The following is a 22,707-nucleotide window of genomic DNA, read 5'->3' as shown; positions in this document are numbered from 1 at the left end:
GCTCTAAGAGAGCCCTTCAAGAAGTTAAAATTATTAGAGCCATAACATTCAAATATGCTCTTATCTGGCAGAACAGCTTTGCAATGTTTTCCTCACGATCTAAACATACCTGTTACTGGAGTAGATACTTGTGTGCAGACTACATAGATCTCATTGCCAAAAACAACGTCAACAGTAGTCGTGGCCGAGTGGTTAAGGCGATGGACTAGAAATCCATTGGGGTCTCCCCGCGCAGGTTCGAATCCTGCCGACTACGAGTAGTCAACATTTTAGTACAAATCCTTGTTTTCCGTTTGCAGGCTTCTCCGCAGATTATTTAAAGAATTTATGAACTGCTGGATTACAACTGGGACCCCAGTGGGGCAACATGAAGAGCGGATGAGGGAGCTAGGCAGTCGTGTGATTGTGGTTACAACTTGAGTCCAGAAGAGGGAGATGGGACAAAACACGCCAGACAATCTGGAACAAAGAAAAGCAAAGCGTCGCGAAGTAGCGCAGGAAGGGACAGCTCCGACAAACCTCTCACCCCGCGGGAAAGCCTGTGCCCCGGAGCCTCGCTACCCCACTGCATCCTTCCGCGCGAGCGCGTCAGCGCCCAGGCATCGCGAGCTCCTAGGACAGCCTCGGAACGGCTCGCGCATGCGCGGGGGTGGCCAGCGCGCCCTGCGGATCCTCGCGTTGCCCCTGGAAACCACACGGTGCTGTAGCTACCAGAGCAAGGGAAGGACATGACGATTCAAGATGGCGGAGGACCTGGACGAGCTCTTGGATGAGGTCGAGTCCAAGTTTTGCAGACCAGACCCTCTGAGACTGGGTATGGTCGAACGGCCCAGAGGCGGAGGCGGTGGCGGTGGCGGTGGCATCCTCAGCAACGACCGGAACCGAGCCGAGGCGAAAGAGAATCTCAGGTTAACAGGCGGGAGGGGTGGGCTGTTCTGGTGAAGCCTGCTTCAGGTCCTAAAGCCAGCCCTCCGCCGCCGGACCCAAAGAAACGTACCCCCGCCTGCGACCTCCAGCTCCTCTCCCTGCTAGGGCCCAGACTCTCAATTCCCCACTTCCGGGGCCGCACACACTGCAACTCCCCGGCCTGGAGGATCCTAACATCTCTTCCCAAGGCCCGACTCCGCCCCCGAGCAAGCCCCAGAGGACTGGCCCCGCTGATGCCCCGCCTCTGAGAGCCCGCGGCTTCGCTCGGGTTCCGATGGGGGAGGGGGGGTGCAGCTTAGGCTGTCTCTCTTGAGCCCCGAGGGGGTCACGGTGACCCGGGCCTCCGTTTGCGTGAGCGATCTTTTCCGCTTTGAGATGCCCGCACAGAGAACCTCACCCTATCGCCTCTGGTCCTCTTGGGACCCCATTCTCAAGGCAGAACAATTCTTGGGCCAATTGTTGGAGAAAACGATTCCATTCTATTCCACCGTTAGTTGATTTTTTTTTTTAAGCTCAGATAATTGAATGAGATTAGATTTAAGATTAAAAGGTTTAATTATTTGTAACACTGTCTTTATTAATCCAGCCACTTTCGTTCACCCCACGGCCCCAGCTAAGGGTAGCAGAGGATCTCGGGCATCCAAATTGAAATTTGGGGAATTTTCTTAAGTCTTGGCTTTTGATCCAGAAAAAGTATCTTTCAAATTTGTCAGTCATTTTTTTTCTGTGTAATTATTCATTAATAGGACTTTCTTCTTTATCTCACTTCCCCCCTCAATTCCAAAAAACCAAAATTTTTGGCCAGAATGAGTATTGTCCTTCAAAGTGATGGCTTGGGAGCCTCTGCAGTAACTCTTGCTTGAATCTCTTGGAGACGCTTGTGGAATTACACAGAGGCAGCTTTGGAACAACCCAAGAAAGTCAATCTTGTTCATTTATGGCTGCATCTGTGGGTTTTGTTTTGTTTTTGCGCACCTGTGTGTGATTTGTCAGAACCCAACACCATTGCTACCCAATTTACAAGACTTACCTCTAATGACATTTGTTTATAAAAATTCACCCTCAGAAGATAAAAACATTGAAAAGAGTCTAAAATTTAGAAACAGAAGTTCTAAAAATTAGTCGAGTACTTGGCAGCATTCTAAACAATAATTGTAGAGCCAACTAAAATGACTGCTTTGGGGACTTCCCTGGCGGTTCGGTGTTTAAGACACCGAACTCCCAATGCAGGGGGCATGGGTTCATCCCTAGTGGGGACTCGGCCAAAAAAGATGACTGCTTTGAATGGGCTAACGCTCATTTGACTGTTTATGCAAATATCACTCTCACTAATTTGTATATTATTATCTTGAATGTTGGACATTCTTATGTACTCATTCCCAGCACATCTACCATTCCTATCCTACAACAATGTTACCTTGCAAGTTCTTTTGTTCTTTTTATTTATTCCTTTGGGGCATGGAGAAAATTTATCAAAGAGCCTTCCAGAGCCTATTCATCTTAGGAGAACTAGCACAGAGGGATAGGATGTCTTGGAGCAGGCTGCTGAAAATGGAAAGGGTTACTAAGGTGGACGGATCCTCTCCAAGCACAGGTCCTTTTGTACCTCTCTCCGTAGCCTGTTGTTATACTACTAAAATCCATAATCCTTGTAGCATCCCATCCCACCTTAGTACCTCAGATTTTTCAATAATACATTTATAGAAGCTGGAACAAACCAGTACTGTTGCCATTCATGTGTTGAATTCAAGTGTTGTCCTTCACTTCATTTGGCAATGTAGTTGTAAAGGTAAATTATGCAAAAAAAAACCCAGTAACGAAGACCCTAAACTTAATAACAAATGTAGTATATAATGTCAAATATTAAAATTTTGTCCTGAGCCAAAATTGATACCTAAAAGTTAGGAACTGATTTACATTATGAATTTATTAATAGGAGACTGCCTGCCAATTGTGTAGTGATATAGCCTGTATCTCTTTTTCTAAAAGAGTTAAAATACCAAAATTGTCCCTTAAAAACGATAGCTCTGCAGATAATAAATGACCATGCCACATCTGGATACCAGGAACCACTGCTAATATAAATGGTCAGAACATATACAACTTGATGAAGAGTTCAAAATGATAAAGAGAAATATGTTATTAGTTTTTTTTAAAAAAAAAAAAGACTGATGTGAGTTGAACTGCAATAAGAATAAAGTGGTTCAGGATGATACAGATGGGAATATTTAGAGATAATATCATAATCTCATAGATGATATCTATAATAATAGCCAATACTTATTGAGTCCTTTTTATATGTCTTATATGTGTTATTTCATTTAATCTCCACATCCCTACATGGTGAATACTATTATTATGCTCATTTCACTGACCAAGACCTAGAAAAATAGTTGCTTGCCCAAGTTCATATTTCCAAGTCTACCAGGACATTCATTGTACATCCAGATTTAAGCTTTTATGTATACGTTTCACATTTAATTGTGGGTTTCAAGTGTTTACATTTATTTTATTTTTGACAGAAATTATATCTTAAATCAAGATTCAGTATAGGAAGCAAAGTTAAGTAGGGAACCAATAAATGTTTATTAACCTTTGACTAAGGTTATTGTATTATAGCATCAAAAGACAAAAAGTATACTGTCGTTTAAAATTTATATGCTTTCTCAATGAAATGATGGCATTTTTTTCCCATTTCTGTAGCAAAGCATAGGCAAGCGTAGGCATCATGAAATTGTGTGATCTAATAACAGACCAGAATCTTATGGAAGCTGATAGTTTGGATCCCTAACAGTACTGAGTAGACTGGTAAAGTTTGAATGCATCTGATTCTTGAAATTGTGAAATTACATGAGAGAGGGGAACCCAGAGAGTACATCATGAAAACCAGAGGAGAGAATTTCTAGAGGACATCTTAGCAACCTGCTGTCACAAAAGAAATTGAAGGAATTGGTACACAAGTGTCAGGTGCTTCTGAAAGATTAAAGAGAATTGGAACTGAGAAAGGCCATTGAATGTAGTGATTTGGGCAGTAGTGACTATAAAAAAAGGAGTTCCACTATAGTTGAGGGATATAGAGGCCAGAGATGGAATATTACACCTGGAAGAAGTTTTAAATAGTTGTCTAGATTTCCTTTTTACATATAAAATGTCTGAGGTTCAGAGAGGTTAAATAATTTAAACCAGGTGGGTAGTTCTCAACAGGTGATGACTTTACCACTCAAGGGGCATTTGGCAATGTCTTGACATTTTTGATTGTCACAACGGGGGAAGGGTGTGCTACTGGCATCTAGTGGGTAGAAGCAGGGATGCTGTAAAACATCCTGCAGTGCACAATAGCCTGCCCCTCTCACTGTGATACACACATACACACACACACACACACACCAACGAATTATCTGGTCCCAAATGTCAGTACTTCTAAGGTTAAGAAACCCTTATCCAGATCACCAGCTGATGCTAAATCCAATATACTTGTAAGGAAGTAGAAATAATGGATATAGACTACTCTTCAGTAGTGAGTAAAATAGGGTGGCAGCTTCAAGAGGGGTTTTGGAATGTTTCTTTGAAGAGGAAAGCATACTTAGCATACTTGGGAAGAAACCAGTATACAGTGGAAGATATTAAGGGTAAAAGTTAGGGAAAAACTGAAGAGGCAAAGTCTGGACATAGATGAAATCAGATATTCAGTGTTAGGCAGTAGCCTCTGCGTTTTCTTACATCAGGTTAATTATCTTACTCTAAGCAGTATCAAAGAAGGGCTATAATCCTGATGTTAACAATTTCAGAGCAAATGTGTTTCTAGAAATAGAGAGTTAGTCTAAAAAACCTGTCTTTTAAAACAAATAATTTAATGATCCAATGAAGTTATAAAGTTATAATGATATACAGCATCTGTAACGTAAACTCTAAAGAGAGTTAATCTCATTTAGTGTTAGGTGTCTAGACTGCCCTAGATTCAATTCCAAGCCTCTCCTCCCACTATTTATATGACCTTGGCAAGTTTTTGAATCTCTCAGTCCCTATATCTTCATCTATGTAAAGTATTCAGTAAATGTTAGCTATTAAATAGGAGTTCCATGCAGTAACAGTTTGTTAGTAATCCTGTGATGGCTTTACCCGCAGAAGGTAAAGAGGTAGTTGAGATACTCTGTCAAGCAAATATCATTTTTTTGTGTGTATGTGTGTAATTAATCATTTGGTTATATAACCTTTGGCTCCTGTAGTAAAGAGGTATGATTATTTGCCTTACAATGGAACCCTTAGGGGAAAATCAGACATATTAAAATTATCTTTGTTTATAATTCTCAGGTTCTACTTATAATTGTACATATTTTGTATTCTTAAATAAAATGGTTGATGTAATTTAGAAAAGTGCATACCCACCTTTCTCTTATATATAATGTACAACTTTAAACGTTATATTTTAAGTATGTAAAAGTACACGTGGGAATTTGTACCTGATGAACTACATCCTTTTTCTCAAGAAACCTAGGCTATGTCCATAGTAGGAAAAAAAGAACATCGCATTTGTCCTTCTGTTATCAACTCTAGTAATGAACTTTATTTAAACAAAACTCTTCTGATGCTGGCTGACTTTCTCTGCACTTAAGCTTCAGCTGTTTTCTTGTTTGTTTGTTGTTTGTTTTTTCAGATCAACAGAAACATTTAAAAAAGAACATGATCTTGACAGTCTTATTAACGAAATATTTGAAGAGCCCAACTTTGACAAAAAACACTTTGTAAGTCAAATGTTCTAAATGTACAGTAATTCTTTCATTATCTCAAGACATGTTTAGAATAGTCTGAAAACTTATTAGAATACACAAGTATCTATAGTCCTTTGAATTCTGAGAAATACAATTATTTAAAGAAATTATTCCACTTAGATTTAAATAAGAAAAAAATTAGAAACTGTGTTTTGCTTTTTATTTCTCAGAAAGACTGAGAAATTAGAAAAGCTGTTGAACAAAAGTCAACTTGCAGATGAAGTTGGTTACTTGTATTTATTTGTATACTCTAAGAATACTTTTCTAAAAGACCAAAATCAGCTTTCATTATAGGAATGTGCTTAGCATCTCAAATGCTTTGCCGTTGCTCTCATCCCATGAACTAATCAGTTAAGTTGGTAGTATTTTATTTTTTTAAATGCTTATATATCTATATCAACTTTATAAAAGCTCATAAAATAATATAACAGCCACCTATATATTTACTAGTCATACTGAACGTATCTTAACATTTTGCCAGATTTGCTCCTCTGGATTTTTTTTTTTTTTTTTTTTTTTGGCCACACCATGTGATTTGTGGGATTTTAGTTCCCAGACCGGGGATTGAACCCAGGCCACAGCAGTGAAAGCACTGAGTCCCAACCACTGGATCTCCAAGGAACTCCCTGGACTTCTTTTAAAGAAATAAAAATTATAGTTTAAGAACTCTCCAAATCTTACTCTACTGCCTTCCTTCCCAAAGGTAACCATTAGCCTTTCCATCCATACTTTTATACTTTTATTACATATGTAAGCAGCCATAAACAGTTTTAACTAATGTATAGCAGTCCCTTACATAACTCCACCACAGTTTATCTACATCCCCGGTGATTAGACATTTTGATTATGCCAAGTTGTTGCTCTTACAAACAATGCTTCATCAAATATCTTTGTATGTCTTTTTTTTTAACCCATGTATAGGAGTTTCTCTAGGATATATAAACCTAGGAAGTCACAAGGTGTGCTCATCTTCAACTTTTCTACCCATTGCCAAAATGTTTTCCAAAGTAACTGTCTTATTTGTATTCTTCTCACCAGCAGTGATGAGAATGTATATACTTTCATTTTTACCAGTTTGGTGGGCACAGAATATATTTGTTAGATTTATAGATTTATTTATATACACATATATATATATATATATATTTGTTAGAAAGAGACCAAATGGAAGTCTAAATTACAAGGACCACAAGGAAAAAAATCTAAGAAATAAATATAATACCAAAGAGGGTTGGCTTGTTTGTTTTTAAGGTAGGGAAGATTAAAGCAAGACAGTGGACTAAAAATAACTAGGCAATGATTGTGTTAAGATTATGGATATGGGCCACTTCTTTTTTTGTCAGACTAAAATTCAAGTGACTTGTATAGATCTTAAGCTTTGTATTTCTCTGTGCCAGAGGGGAGAGGAGTGGGAGAGATGAGTAAAATACATGAGGGATGTACAAACTTCCAGTTACAAAATACATGAGTCACAGAGATGAAATGTACAGCATGAGGGATATAGTCAATAATACTGTAATAGCTCTGTATGATGACTAGACTTTTTGTGGTGATCATTTTGTAATGTATAGAAATACCAAATCAGTATGTTGTACACCTGAAACTAACATAGTGTTGTAGGTCAATTATACTTCAATTTTTAAAAAAAGAATAAAAATAAAACCAAGTTTAAAAAATCTTAATTTCTCTAAATTTAACATTTTCAGTTCATCTGTGGTAAATTAATAAGCTGATGGCCTAGCTGAATAACATGTCAACACAATAGCAATGGTGTTGGATACTCTGTGAACAGAATGCATCATAAATGCTGAATAGCAATACTAATTCAATTAGTGGTAGGAAAAAAACTACATGATGTTATTCATTGATCATCTGAGCAATTCATTATTTATTAAGCACTACAGGATATGTATCTGTGTGTGAGGCACTCTCTCTTCAGTTCGAGGCATTTCAGAAAGAGAAGGAAATATTTCTCTAAAGAAGTATTAGAGAAGATATACTAATTTGAAATAAAAATAGCTCTTATAATCATGAAGATATAAGCTTTTATGCACTTCTTCTGTATGCTCCCTTTTTGAAGTTAGTTATTATATCCAGTTATCCAGCCTGCAGGGGAGAAAGCAACCCAAGTAAACTTCTGGAGGAAAGCAGATCAATGTAAAACGCTGATTGGATGAGGAAAAGAAGTGTCTGTGAATTGCCAGTCCATGCCCACCTTGTCCTCAGAGGCCAGATCATGCTCTTGAGAGTATTGCTCCCTCCTCCATTGCTCACCCATTCTGTTGTGTTTCTTTTTTTTCTTAATTGAAGTATAGTTGATTTACAATATTATATCAGTTGCAGGTTGTTTTGTTCGTTAACCACTCTCAGACTCACACGAGAAAGCCCAGAAACAACAGCACATGTCCCAGTGTGCCAGCTTTGAGTTGTAAATACAGCCTGGATGGCACATGGAACATGCTCCCAAAGACAAAAAGAGACTTAGGCACATTATTACTTTTCAGCTATGCACCAAAAATGTTTCCAGTTCTGTTTAACATCAGTTTTATTCAACAAATAAAAGAGTTAAGAGAAACAGTAAAGTATTTTTGCCTCCATTAAATTTCCTCACCTACTAGGTAAAATGATGACATGTCTCTGCATAGTTTAAATTGCCTTTTCTCCATCCTACTTCCTTTCCTTGGCGGTGGTCCTAGTATGTGGTCGGCCATGTTGTTTGGTACCTTATACCAGTTAACACTTAATAAATGCTTGCTAATGATGATGTTATGTAACCACATAGGAACTACTGTATGGTTGTGACTAGGTAGCTCTACATTTTCCTTGAACATCTAATGGTTGATACCATTCCATTTGATCAAAAGTAATATTCCTGAAGTTACCCAGGAGTTTGGTTAGTTTATTTTTAGTTCAGGTGAGTACCATTCACAGCCTTTAAAATGAGTCTGAGGTTTTTTTTACTCAATTGAATTTTTCCAGGATGAAGTTTTAAATAGCAGCTCCTTCATATTAAATCATTGAACTCTAGTATTAACTGAAGAGTTATAAAGTGACTCTAAATCTTAGCATGCTAATAATGGCAGTATATCAATTTTCTAGACTAAACGTTAGCAGAGTAATTCGTAAATTCCTCAGGGAGGTCTACTTCCCTTTTGCCTTTAAAGGGTTTTGATCCTTGTTTTCATTTCAGAAACTTTAAAATCATAGGAAATTTTAAGGCATTTTAAAAATATTCTTGTTATAAAATAAAGAATATTAGTTTTCATGTTACAATTCTCTAAGTTACCCTTGGCCTTTTATTGTTTTGTTTTTTTAACAGAAATTAAAATCTAAATCTTCAGGTAACACATCTGTCAGAGCTTCCATTCAAGGCCTTGGTAAGAGGTAAGTTGGGATTGCTTTGGTGAATTACACACACTGGTGAGCATGGTCTAGTAGATTTTGTTACCGTTTAACAACATTGAGCAACAAAGCACTGGTCGGCTTTCAGGAGACAGACCAACAGCAGCATTTTCAGTGTTCTTATTGTCTGTGACTCCTTAGTGTAAAGGAACTTGAATGGGAGGTTATTGCTATTGTAAATAACTTTCTGCTGCATTAAAAAAAAGTATGAATGGTTTCTCAAAATTAACGTTCTGTTATATTCTTCAGTATTTACTTTGTCCCTTACATTATTTGGCAAACACATTTTTCTGTGACTCATTTTAACTCCTTGAGTGTTCCTGAATATACAGGTTTTATCCAATAACACACTGACCCTGAAATAAATACCTCTTCCTTGAAATAGTTGGCTTGCTCAGGAAAATATACAATTTGATTACAAGAATATAGAGTCAATGAGGCCAAATTAACTTCTCATGTTTCTTTTATGTTTTAATTTTATTTTTCTCCCATCTGTTGAACATGTCCAGCTGCAGCCCAGTATACCTTGGTGGAAGCACAGTTCCATGTGGGATTGGGACAAATACTTCACAGAGGTAAGATGTCAGAAATATGTTATACTTTCTTAATTGGTTTTTTCCAAATTGATAACCCTGTTAAAACATAGTTCTTATCATCTTGGCAAGGGTCTGTGTCATAATAAAAGGTATATTTTGTTAGCCAGTCTAAGAACACTTTACTGAAATGTTTATTATTCTTGGGTGATAGCTGTTAAAAACTGTGGTGTTGGGTATGTGTTGTTCATTGTGTTGACACCCTTCTTTAAGATCCAGTTGAAGTGCCTGGATCACTTCCATCCCAGCTTGGTTTCCACAAGACACCAGGAGTTGAGCTTCTGTCTTGCCATTTTTCCTTGCAGGCAGTGAAAACCAGTGAGTAGGACAGATGAACTATATGACGTGTCACCCACACTGCCTTGGCCAGTCAGCATGAGAAGCTGTGGGTCTGTAGTACCCAAGGAGTTCTTAAGAATAGTCTCTTGATTTTACATATTTCAAAAGGAGAAAACCTCCTTTTGTTGTCTCTTCCCCAACCCTCCTTTCACCCAGTATCTCACTCAGTACCTCTTTCAGGGCAATCTTATGGTCATGATGCTACCTACCCCAAGCCCCTATCAGCCTCAGACTCCTAGCCTATTCCATTGTCATTGTTGTAAAGTGGAGAAACAGGTCGATTTTCAGCAATTTTTTTTAATTGAAATATAGTTGATTTACAGTGTTGTGTTAATTTCTACTGTACAGCAAAGTGATTCAGTTATACATATATATACATTCTTTTTCATATTATTTTCTATTATGGTTTATCACAGGATACTGAATATAGTTCCATATGCTCTACAGTAGGACCTTATTGTTTATCCATTTTATATATGATAGTTTGTGTCTGCTAATCCCAAATTCCCAAGCCATCCCTCCCCCACCCACCTCCCCCTTGGCAACCAAAAGTCTGTTCTCTATGTCTGTAAGTCTATTTCTGTTTTGTAGATAAGTTCATTTGTGTTGTATTTTAGATTCCACATATAAGTGATATCATATGGTATTTGTTTTTCTCTTTCTGACTTACTTCACTTGGTATGATAATCTCTAGGCCCATCCATGTTGCTGAAAATGACATTATTTCATTCTTTATTATGGCTGAGTAGCATTCCATTGTATATATGTACCACATCTTCTTTATCCATTCATCTGTCTATGGACATTTAGGTTGTTTCCATGTCTTGTCTATCGTAAGTAGTTCAGCAAATCATTTTAATGTCCTGTTAAGTTTGGTTCTATTTTTATAGAGGCCTACTTAACTAGATTATTATATTTTGTCTAGTTATTTCTAAAGCACTTCTTCATTTTCTGATAAAAGAAATAAAAGACTGAGCTATATGATTACATTCTGATCACGTTTCAGGAGAGATAACCGTTATATTGAATAATGGAAGTGGGATCCAAAAGGACATTGTTGGAGGGTTGTGGTAGAGCTGGCCTAGATCCTAGGAGGCCTGGAAAAAAAGGGCTATAGGACCAGAGGGAAACTGAGAATCTGGGGCAGCCTGGACCAGGAACACCAGGCAGCAGACAGGCTATAGCAGCCCACAGGGGTGATGCCTGCTGTGAAGGCTGTAAATAAAAGAGTTGATAGCACCTGAATCGTCGTGCGATGAGGACTGTCTATTCAAAGGATTAGAGACACATACTGCCCTTAGAGAAGAATACAGTCTGGTTGCTTATCAATCCTGACTTACTGTGTCTACCCAGTTGGATTTGTCTCAGTCATTTCCAGACCACTCTGTCTTGAATCCAGGCTTCCCTCAAGTCATCCTTGAGCTATACGGCAAACGTTTCCTAGTTACCATCCACTTCCATCTTCTGTAGTCTCACCCACATAGAGCATTAAAGAAAATATACCTAACATAACATTTTGAGCACCTCTCCCCTGTTCAGAAGGAAAATGAGAGCTGCCATCTGTCTCGTATTAACTCTAAACTCATTGTTTGCTTTACCAGGTTGTTGTTCTTCCTCTTCTCTTTTTAGTTCTTTCACCTCCGGTTAAAGCCTGGGCTAGATACTCTACTTCCACTAGAACACTTGTTATCCTTCTACTTTCCACTTATATTTTTCTGCCTCTGAGTATTTTTACACTTATTCCCTGTCTAGAATGACACTCCTTTCTAATGCATGTCCCCACTGTTTTACCTGCTTAATTCACTTACTGTAGACTCGTTTTGTCATTCTGTTTGAACTTCCTTTTCCTTTTCTTTTTTTAAATATTCATTGAATGCCCTCTATGTCCTAGGTACTAGATGCCAAAAAAGATAAAACACTGGCCAGTAGAGAAACTGATAAAGAAACAAATGATTATACCCAGGGCATGAAGAAAAAGGGCTCTGATGACAGAATACCTAAGTTCAGATATTCACTCTGCCTGTTACAAGCTGTGAAGCCTTGAGAAGGGATATAATCTTACAAAACCTCAGTATCCTCACCCATAAATACTTTAGTTTTTATGGGTGAAGAAACTGAGTTATTGTAAGGATTAAATGAAATAATACATTAAAATTGCACCCATGTTGCAGGTCAGCTAGCTACTATAGGTACAGTTGTTTGTAGTTGTTTGTGGGTCTTTCTCATCTGTTTGTGCTGCCTTCTCATTGTGTTACACCTCAGCTGCAAGAATCCTATATTCTACTACTTTTCCATTTTATCTTAGGAAATATCTCTATGTGTTCTGGTTTACTTCCAAGAGTAAATATTTTATTAAGATTTTCTTTTATGTAGTATTTTTTACATGTACTTTGATTTAGTTCTAGCAGAGAAGAATCTCGTTCCAGATGGAATTTCAATGTATGTCTATTATATAACATTGATCCATGAGAATGCCACAATCTTTCGACCCCATTCCTACCTTTTGCACAGTGACAAGAAGGGAAAACACATACAATTTGCATATATATATGCACAGGTAAATGTTTATATTCACAGATCTTTTTTTCTTCACCCATCACAAAGATACTAATCATTGACCACCTTCTTCATGACATAGATCATCACACACAGAAAGATAAGCACAGGGCCTCCCTGGTGGCGCAGTGGTTGAGAGTCCGCCTGCCGATGCAGGGGATACGGGTTCGTGCCCCGGTCTGGGAGGATCCCATATGCCGCGGAGCGGCTGGGCCCGTGAGTCATGGCTGCTGAGCCTGCGCATCCGGAGCCTGTGCTCCGCAACGGGAGAGGCCACAACAGTGAGAGGCCCGCGTACCACAAAAAAAAAAAAAAAAAAAAAAGAAAGATAAGCACATACATATTCATGTGCATGTAAAATATTATATGTGTGAAGTACTTTATACTGTCCAGAGCACTTTTTTGTAAGTATATGTGTATTGGTTCACCTGCTTCACAGGGAAAAACCAAGATGCAGACAGAGCAAGAATTTTTAACCCCGTTTTATAAATGAGGAAATTGAGGCACTGATGTTACATTCATTAAACACGTATTAATTCATCATGTCCTTGCTAAGTCCTAGGTTTTGAGTGAACACATTGTGGTGAACAAATAAATAGACACTTCCCTGCCCTCAGTGAGCTTTCAGTCTAGATGAGGAAAGAGACTTTAATTCCACAAATAACTATTTAATTTCCACATAATATGTAATGTGAAGGGTAAGTACAGAATACTATAAGCATAGATAATTGGCATCCTAACTAATATGAAGTGTTAGGGAGTGCTTTCCTGAGCAAATAACGTTTAATCAGACTATGATATGATAAATAAGTAGGAATTAAGCAAAGACAGGGGAGCGTTGGAGCCAGAGGACCCACCATGTTACACGATCCCCGAGCTGGAAGGAGCCAGGGGTGTGGGAGGAACAGAGAGCAGCCAGGTGAGCTGGAATGTAGTGAGTGGGGGAAAGAATGGCTCCTGGTGGGGCTGGAGAGGTAGTCAGGGGACGTTTGGTTTGGGGTCCCCTGGAGGATTTTAGAGAAATATGTCCTATAGCAGTGGAAGCCATTGGGTTGTTTGGGGTTTTTTTTTTAAGCAGATAGGGGTGACAAAATCATATTTGTGTTTCTAAAGAAAGAAATTTTGGTTCCAGAATGGAAAATGGAATGGAAGTTGGAGAGACAAGACAGGAGAGAACACAGGGAGACCAGTCAACAGGCAGTAGGTACCGGTGGTCCAGGAAAGAGACAGGGATGGCAGCTGTGACCTAAGTGGTGGCGGTGGCTGTAGGCAAAAAGGGTCACACTTGAGATATTTAGAATATAGAATTGACAGAATTCAGTGATTAAATGGCTGTTGGAGGCAAGAGAGAAAGTTGTCAAGAATGACTCCCAAGCCCTGTGCCTTGCCCAAGGCAAGGACTCAGACGTGTAACTTGATGCCTAGTCCATTATGCCTTCTAGTATACCAATTTGCAGACGCTTGTATAATGTATGTAACAGGGAAGCCGCTTTTGCTATTGCAGCTGTTGTTTTCCAGCTGCCCAAACAGCAAGACTCCCCAGTCCACTGTGTAGATCTGATAGGATTTTGACTGAGAACCAGGGTCTGTGCAGAAGACTATATTGGGCTATATTTGGGACATTCCCACCACTAACATCTTTAAAATAGTAAAGATTTTACTTACTAGCCCGATAAAAGGACAGAGCTGTTGATGACACTTCCATGTTTGTATTTACTCAGATTTTAGAGGAAAGACCTGACAATTTATCTTTCATTGGAACCGTGACTTTATGTTAGATATTCTTTTATATATAGTTATAAAAGAAAAATATATTTAAGCCCTGAAAATAAGCACTGATTTACATGCCTAGGGCATAAAGGAAATCGAGTCTGTTCTGCCTATTTTTCATGTGTTATGTTTGTTTGGTTTTTGGATAAAGCTCTGGTTTGAGAGTAATCTCGAATGATTTTAGAGTGTAAAGATTTGAATCTTTTACCCACTTGGTGTAAAGGAGAAAGAGCAGTAGCAAAGCGTGGTGGCATTAATAAGATATAGATGAAACCAAGGTGTTATTTTCAAGCCAAATTGAATTTTACTCTCGTTGTTATTTTTTAAACTACTTGCAAGCCTGGATTATTCCATAGACTGGTATAATAATGGTCTAATAGAGTGAATCATAGCAGCAGAATGATTTCTTAGCTGCAAGTTAGTTTTATTTTTCTCAGAGGACAGTGTTTGTAGGAAAATGTGGTAGTGTGAATAGATTTGAATAAACTCCTAAATTGTAAATTAAAAAGCTGTATTTAACATTATGGTTGAAATTTTACACATACAAAATGTCAGGAAATTCTAAATTATAGTTCCCACAACAGCAGTAATTCAGCCAAAATTCACATATGTATTAAGGCATTAAAGTTAGCACTCTGTGCAATCATGTAATAAATACATATGCATAAGAAAGCAAGTTATAGCAGCTTTGGGAACCATCATTTTGCATTTCCTGACTTGTACATTCAAAATCCAAGTTAAAATGTGTACAAATGTAATTGTGTTGAATTTCCATATGTACAAATTCAACTTCATAAATTGCTAACAGTTTAAAAGGAAATACGGAATTGTTTATGAAACTTAAGATTTTAAGTGTTTAATTATTGTTGTGATTAATGTTTTTAGAAATACAAAGCATTTATTCTCAAAGAAACTTTCAGGCCAAAATATATTTGCAATTCTGAAGTTAAGTTATCTGAGTTTTAGAGGGAAATAAGTGAAAAAATATATAATGATGGATTTTATTTTATTTTTTAATTGCAGAAGTATTATATGCTTTTTGAAAAAAATAAAAAGTCAAAATGTATAAGGAGAAAGATAGTACTCTCCTTCCTTCCTCTCCATTCCCACCCCTCCTGAGGCAACCAGTGATAGCTGCATGGTATATTACCTTCCACATTTTTCTCCATGTTCTTACAAACTTATTATAAACACATATACAGGAAAATTTGCGGGGTAAGTTTTACAAAAACAGGATCATGTTATATATGTTATTGTGTACCTTGCCTTGTGCACCTCTATGTCAGTAGTTAAATCTAATTAACTCTTTTATCAACTACCTAATATTCCATAGTACAAATGTTATTCAGTCTTTTCCCTCTTCGATAGCTATCCAGGTGGTATCCTGTTTTTTGCCACTTCAACAGCACTGCAGTAGAAATTATTCTTGAGACACACGCCTATACTCTGGTGCTTTTATTTATATGTAATATAGTCCCCAAAATGGGATTGCTAGTGCAGCAGCTAGGTATAATTTTAATCTTAAAATAATGCCAAAAGGTTATAGCAGTTCACATACCCACCAGAAATGTCTCAGAGTGCTAATTTTTGCTGACTTAGTTGGTTTAAATATATATTTCATGGTTGCTTGAAATTTTAGTTATTTATGTAGTATTTTAACTTTTTAATAAATGCTATATGCCAGGCACTGTCATGAGCACTTTATCAATATTAACTTGGTTAGCTCCTCATAATTCTTCTATGAGGTGTGCATTATTATCCCCATTTTACAGATAGGGAAACTGAGTCACGGAGAAGTTAAGTTACTTGACTATAGTTACACAGCTAGGGAATCAACATTTGAACGCAGGCAATCTTATCTACACTCTTTAACTACTAATCTATGCTACCTATATTAGTGACACAGAATTATATTTTTAGGTTTTTTTTCTTTTTTGTCATTTGTAAGCACTCTTTATCAGTATAAGTATTTGACTATGTGTTGAAAATGTTTTCTTTCACTCTATTATTGGTCTTTTCACTTTGTTTTTGGTATTTTAAAAACTTGTTATTTCCTTTTAATTTTTAGATGATCAAATGTATCTATATTGATTCTAGTTTTAAAATACTTCAAACAATGGAGAAGTTTTCTTTAAATCACAATTATTATACAAATCAAATGGTTTGCAGCAGCAGTTCATAATTCTTACCATATATTATCATTTTACTCCTGAAGTTACTACGTACTATATGAATTTTGAGATTTGCTTGGCATTTCGGTTCCTCAGGTTGTCACTGAGTACCTGTTATGTGCTGAGTATCGTTCTAGCAGTTCTACCCTCTCTCATCAGCAGCATTTTTCCCTTCACTGCATCTTTGCCATCAGTACACAAACCTGCTCTTTTTCCTTCTTAAATATAACCTTCTCTTAACCCCACTTCCTGTACCAACTACCACTCCACTTAAAGAAACTGCTTAGATATACCTTACCAGTGAAGCCTATGCAGACTATTGTATTTAAAATTATAACACACTTCCTCCCAGTACTTCCAATTTTATCGACTCTACTTTTTATTTCATTTAAAGCACTTTTTACCTTCTAACGTGCTACGTAATTTATGAGTATTTCTTCTCGAATTAGAATCTAAGATGTTTGAGGACAGAATCTCACCAGCACATAGTAGTCTTTCAGTAAATATTTTTTAAGTGAGTGAATGAATACATTAATGCCAAGTAGTGGGGAAACAGAAACAAATAAGATATTGTCCCAGCATTTCAATACAATGTGGCAAATTCTGTGATAGAGGCATCCTGAAATTTTCATTAGGAAGGGAAACAACAGGTAAAGAAGGTAGCTTAAGTGAAGATCTGCCTCAGACAAATTTGAAAACCATTGAACTAAAAGATCTACACATCCATTTTTTTTCTTTTATAAATGTAAATATACATGTGTGCATATATGTATCAGTATGCAAGATCTTAGTAAAATAGGTAGGTTTGTGCAGAAATTTAACCTGAAAGTTCAAATAGGTAATCAGACCAATAGTATAAAAATTTATACTCAGATTTATCTTTACTTTTCTGTTGTTTATTCAGTAATCTGTAATATGTGGTATAGTCTGTGAATAAATCAGCATATTTTCATATTTAAACTTACCAGTAATTTCTAACGTACAGTTCTTTTTCTCTGAACAGAGCGTGTGACCATCTGCGTTGCATAGCCTGTGATTTCTGGGTAGTAAGCTACAATGACTATGGGTGGGACAAATCATGTGATTACCTGTTTTTCAGGTATGTTTCTAAAGAACTTCACTCTGTGAAAAATGTACTGAATATACAACTTTATATTTCTTACTGTGCAGTAATGCCTCTTGGTGGCCTTGGCCACATTGTGTGGCCTCCCCCTCTTTGATATTTTTCGCATCATCTCCTCCTTTCCATCTGTCTGCTGTCAGCCTAGTTAAGGACATGTTACTTCTGGACAGGAGTTCAGAAGTAGCCTCCTCACTGACTTTCCTGTGTACAGTCTCTTCTTCCAGACCACCCTTCACTTGCTGAGAATTAAAGCATAACTCTGAGTATGCCATCCTCTTGCCCAAAACCCTTCTGCTTACAGAATAATGTCCAAATTCCTTAGCATGACATTCAAGACCTTCCATAATCCAGTCCCCACCTATCTATCACCCAGCTTTGTTTGTCTTTCCATGGTATACTTTTCACCTTTGCAAGGTTTTAGCTACATCAAAACAATGCTCCCATTCCCTATGACTTTGTATAAACTCTCTACCTCTTGGGCTACCTTCCCACCATTTTATCTACCTAAACCCTACCTGTCCCTCAGGGTATGGTTCATTGCTCATCTTCTATGATTCCCTTACCACTCTCTCAACTTGGAAGTAAACTCATCCTCTCCCGTGTGTCCACAGCACGTTGTACCGGTTATAGCACTTACTGTAATAAAAGACTGAAAATATCTTAGGTTGGTATATGTCTGCCTCCCTCCTTGTGGTTGGGATACTGTCTTACTCATATTTTTGTAATTTGTACATCCTTAAATACTCAGTGAATACCTAATGTTTTTAAGTTATAAAAATGTATTTGAACTATACATTCACATTTTCAAATAAAAAATAAGGGCTAAAAATTAGTAAAGTACATATATCATGCATTTTTGGCCCCCCAAACCTGTGCCTAAGCAAAGACTATATTTTCAGATACAAGTCATCAGAATTATTACAGCACTCTTCAGTAGCATAAAGAAAACAGTGAGAGGCTTTCTTCACACCTCTCTGGCATCCATTCTCATGTAAATCTCTAGGAGTCTCCTCTAGTGTTAATGTAAGAGTTTTTAAACTTTTCACATCAAGAACTGTTCTGAAAATCTGAATCCTCTCAACATACGCACAGAAAAATTCAAATATGCAGATACATAGAAAAATTACAATTTGAGAGATTTCTTAGTACCCAACCCAAATAAAGCCTAGTGTGGTCCCAAAATCCCAGGTCAAGAGCCCGTACGTACTCTTTAGGGCTCTGAAGCTCAGATAAGAAATGTAGACTGTAAAGTGGTAGATGAAACCATGAAACTGGATGGTATTACCCAGAAAGGTGACTTGGAAGCCTGTCAGTGAATGCAGAGTTAAGGGATCATTTAGTTAAGATAGGAGATGCTGGGACTTCCCTGGTCCAGTGGTTCCCTTAACGGTTGGTCCAGTGGTTAAGAATCAGTCTTGCAATGCAGGGGACGCTGGTTCGATCTCTGGTCAGGGAACTGAGATCCCACATGCCGCAGGGCAACTAAGCCCACGTGCTGCAACTAGAGAGCCCGCATGCCGCAACTAGAGAGCCCACGTGCCGCAACTACAGAGCCCACACGCTCTGGGGCCCATGTGCCACAACCAGAGAGAAGCCCGCGCACCACAGCAAAGAGCCTGCATTCCACAACGAAAGATCCCACGTGCTGCAGCTAAGACCTGACACAGCCAAAAATAAATAAATAAATAAATATTTTTTTAAAAAGGTAGGAGATGCTTTGATGTTTATATTGTGGGGGGGTGGGGAAGACAAGAGAAGGAAAGGTTATGTGAGTAACAAGGTCCTGGAGGCTTTGGGGTCTAGAGTGCTGATGGAAAGTGGGCCTTGGGTAGGAAGAGGCTGCCTCTGTGCCTGGGTGGAAAGAGGTCATATACTGATGTGTTTAAGGGGAAAGCTAGGAAATGGAGGCCTTTTCACATCTCACTGCCTGATTTGTGAATGAAGATGTGATCTGCTTGAAAGTAGAGGGGAGATGAAACACTTGAGGGCAATAAGTGTATCCTAGCTTTGACAAGTTCTAGAACTTTCTAAAAGAAGTATAAGCTGTACTTGACCATCCTGCCATAATAGCTAAATAAAATGCTCTTATTTTTCTATTAAACTGTGTTTGCTTTATGGGAAATAGTGAAATTTTCTTTCTCAGCTTTTAAAATATGCACTACTTAAATGTATTAATTATTGATAGTTCCTTGGCTTTTATGATTCCTATTCCTGAAATCTGTAAGTATTCACTCAAGTGTCACATGTTAAGTTTGTCAAAATATATTGCAGACTGAATAAAGGACAGTCCTTCATTTAGCCATTTAGTTTTCATTAAACACATTTAGTTTTGTTCGGCTTTTTTCTTTGCAGTAAAACTTATTCAGTTCTTCCCCTATCTCACTGTAACCTTAGCTAAGTTGTTCAGCTGGTCAAAGCCTCAGTTTCCTGAAGTCAGACAGTTGGCCTGGAAAATCTCTTAGGTTTTGTTAGGGTCTAACCTAAACTGTGCCTGAATTTTGTGCAGCACCGAATGTGGTGCCCATTGGCCACCAGAGGGCACTTTGTTTCCTGCTTTCTGTTGCAGTGACATCAACAAGTAACAGTTAACAGTGTATTTCTTTTTTTTTAAATACTTATACTGTATTTCATCATTTCACTATGTATTTTTTCATCATTTCACTTTGAATTTTTTCATTTTCTTTTGTCATGGAATATTTACATAAATTCAGTACATGGATTATGAAAATTATAATTGATTTTCTATTAATTAAATTTAACTCTGCAGTCTTTTTTATAATAGCATCAAGTCAGATGGTTATCATTTTCATGAGTTCTGCGCATAGATTTAATTATGTTAAAATTACTGACATTGCCGCGGAGCGGTTGGGCCCGTGAGCGATGGCCGCTGAGCCTGCGCGTCCGGAACCTGTGCTCCGCAACGGGAGAGGCCACAACAGTGAGAGGCCCGAGTACCGCAAAAAAAAAAAATTACTGACATTTATTTCAGGATAGGCATTTGTTTTGTTTCTGGTAGTATACGTAAATAAGCAGATCATTGAAACAAATGAGATATAATATGAATTCAACACATAGAAATAACAAGCACTTTTTCTCTATTAATGAAAAATTTCTATAGTTAACCCATCAGAAGCCTGTTATCTTTATACCTCTTATATGCCCTCCATTTGCCACACTGCAGGCTTTTTTTTTTTTTTTTTGCTGTACGCAGGCTTCTCACTGTTGTGGCTTCTCCCGTTGCGGAGCACAGCTCCAGACGCGCAGGCTCAGCGGCCATGGCTCACGGGCCCAGCCGCTCTGCAGCATGTGGGATCTTCCCGGACCAGGGCACGAACCCGTGTCCTCTGCATCGGCAGGCGGACTCTCAACCACTGCGCCACCAGGGAAGCCCCTCCACACTGCAGGCTTTTAAAATATTGGGCTTCCCTGGTGGCGCAGTGGTTGAGAGTCTGCCTGCTAATGCAGGGTACACGGGTTCGAGCCCTGGTCCGGGAGGATCCCACGTGCCGCAGAGCAACTAGGCCCGTGAGCCACAACTACTGAGGCTGCGCGTCTGGAGCCTGTGCTCCGCAACACGAGAGGCCGCGATAGTGAGAGGCCTGCGCAACCCGATGAAGAGTGGCCCCCGCTTGCCACAGCTAGAGAAAGCCCTCTCACAGAAACGAAGACCCAACACAGCAAAAATAAATAAATAATTTAAAAATAAATTAATTAATTAAAATAATAAAATAAAATAAAATATGGCACAGGTGAGTATTTGAAGTAGGAGATGAACCAGCATCTTTCACTCTATTCTTATATCATGTAATCTCTTATAAGACAGATCAATAATTCTTCTCTTTAGGTCACTGTGTTCTACAACAGCCTTAATAAACCTAGAGGATTGCCATTTAAAAACATTGAAATCCTCAGAAAGAGAACACCAAAATGTATCTTCTGTTTTTCATGTGAGAGCACCAGGTAGTTTAGCGTTTGGATGTTGTGAAGATAGGAAAATAAAGCAGTTAGAATTTCTTTTTTTTTTTTAAGTCATTAAGCACTGAACACAGCTACTGTGCTAAAACCTTCTTATTTTACTAATAGGAACAATATGCCAGAATTCCACAAATTAAAAACAAAGTTGGTAAAGAAGAAAGGAACACGGGCATACGCCTGCCAGTGCAGCTGGAGAACTATTGAAGAACTGATTGACCTTCAGACGGATCATCACCTTCGCTGGGTTTGCGGTAAACACTAAGAAGGCAGACTTTCCACATTCAGACAAATACATCCATGAGAACAGTCTCTGTTAATTGTCACAACATTTAGGTAAAGGTACATAGTATCATGCCCTTTGGAAAAGACAGGAAATTGCATTTAATGGCTGGACAAATTTTTAAAGACCAAATGGACTTGGGAAGATAATGTGCTTTAACATTTTGGAATTACTCCTTTTTGGTATATGGACATTTCACTTAGTAAGTAAGGTAACAGGTTATCCAAATACTTCTTTGCTAGCCTGTCCCCTGTTAAATAGAAATTTAATTGTGGAGTTTCATACAAATGTATAGCCATTCAGTAGCAACTGCAGTACTACTGACTGCTAATATACTTAGCATAAACATTCCTCGTTATAGCAGTTAAAGGGGATAAAGCTGGCCCTGCAGAGAGGTCATTGAGGGGTGTACACATCACCTCTTCCAGTCAAATCTGTTGTTAGCAAAGATCATAATTTAGACATGTCAGAAACCATGTGATCAGTGGCTAATTAAAGGATTTTCGGGAGTATAGGTATATTGTAGGTGAAAACACTGCCTGTATCTGATCTAACTCCACCAATTCAAAGCAATACTATGCACAGTAGTAAGCATATATTACCAGTTTTAGCTTATTTCTCCTCCTTTTGTTCATTTAGATATCAGAAGTTACTAGTTTGCTCTTTTAGCAAGTATTCATTTCTATATAAAAGTGGGGTTTTGGGGGCTTCCCTGGTGGCGCAGTGGTTGCTAGTCCGCCTGCCGATGCAGGGGACGCGGGTTCGTGCCCCGGTCTGGGAAGATCCCACATGCCGCGGAGCG

General features: G+C 38.2%; 1 protein-coding gene across 2 annotated transcripts; it reads left to right on the top strand.

Moving 5' to 3' along the window:
• Window positions 1–741: 741 nt before the first annotated feature.
• Window positions 742–21,887, top strand: CFAP418 (cilia and flagella associated protein 418; the record flags this gene model as incomplete). Of its 2 annotated transcripts, XM_079722578.1 has the most annotated exons (6): window positions 742–908; window positions 5,582–5,669; window positions 9,016–9,080; window positions 9,608–9,673; window positions 17,531–17,626; window positions 21,734–21,887. In XM_079722578.1, the coding sequence occupies 6 exons, from the start codon at window positions 742–744 to the stop codon at window positions 21,885–21,887; spliced, it is 636 nt and encodes a 211-aa protein (XP_079578704.1). The 2 variants fall into 2 exon arrangements, with proteins under 2 accessions (XP_079578704.1, XP_079578705.1); XM_079722579.1 differs by lacking the exon at window positions 17,531–17,626.
• Between the last annotated feature and the right edge of the window lie 820 nt (window positions 21,888–22,707).

The sequence above is a fragment of the Hyperoodon ampullatus genome, assembly GCF_949752795.1.
Source record: "Hyperoodon ampullatus genome assembly, chromosome: 17".
In the NCBI taxonomy this organism is placed as follows: Eukaryota; Metazoa; Chordata; class Mammalia; order Artiodactyla; family Ziphiidae; genus Hyperoodon; species Hyperoodon ampullatus.
This window is presented reverse-complemented; position numbering and strand designations above follow the sequence as displayed.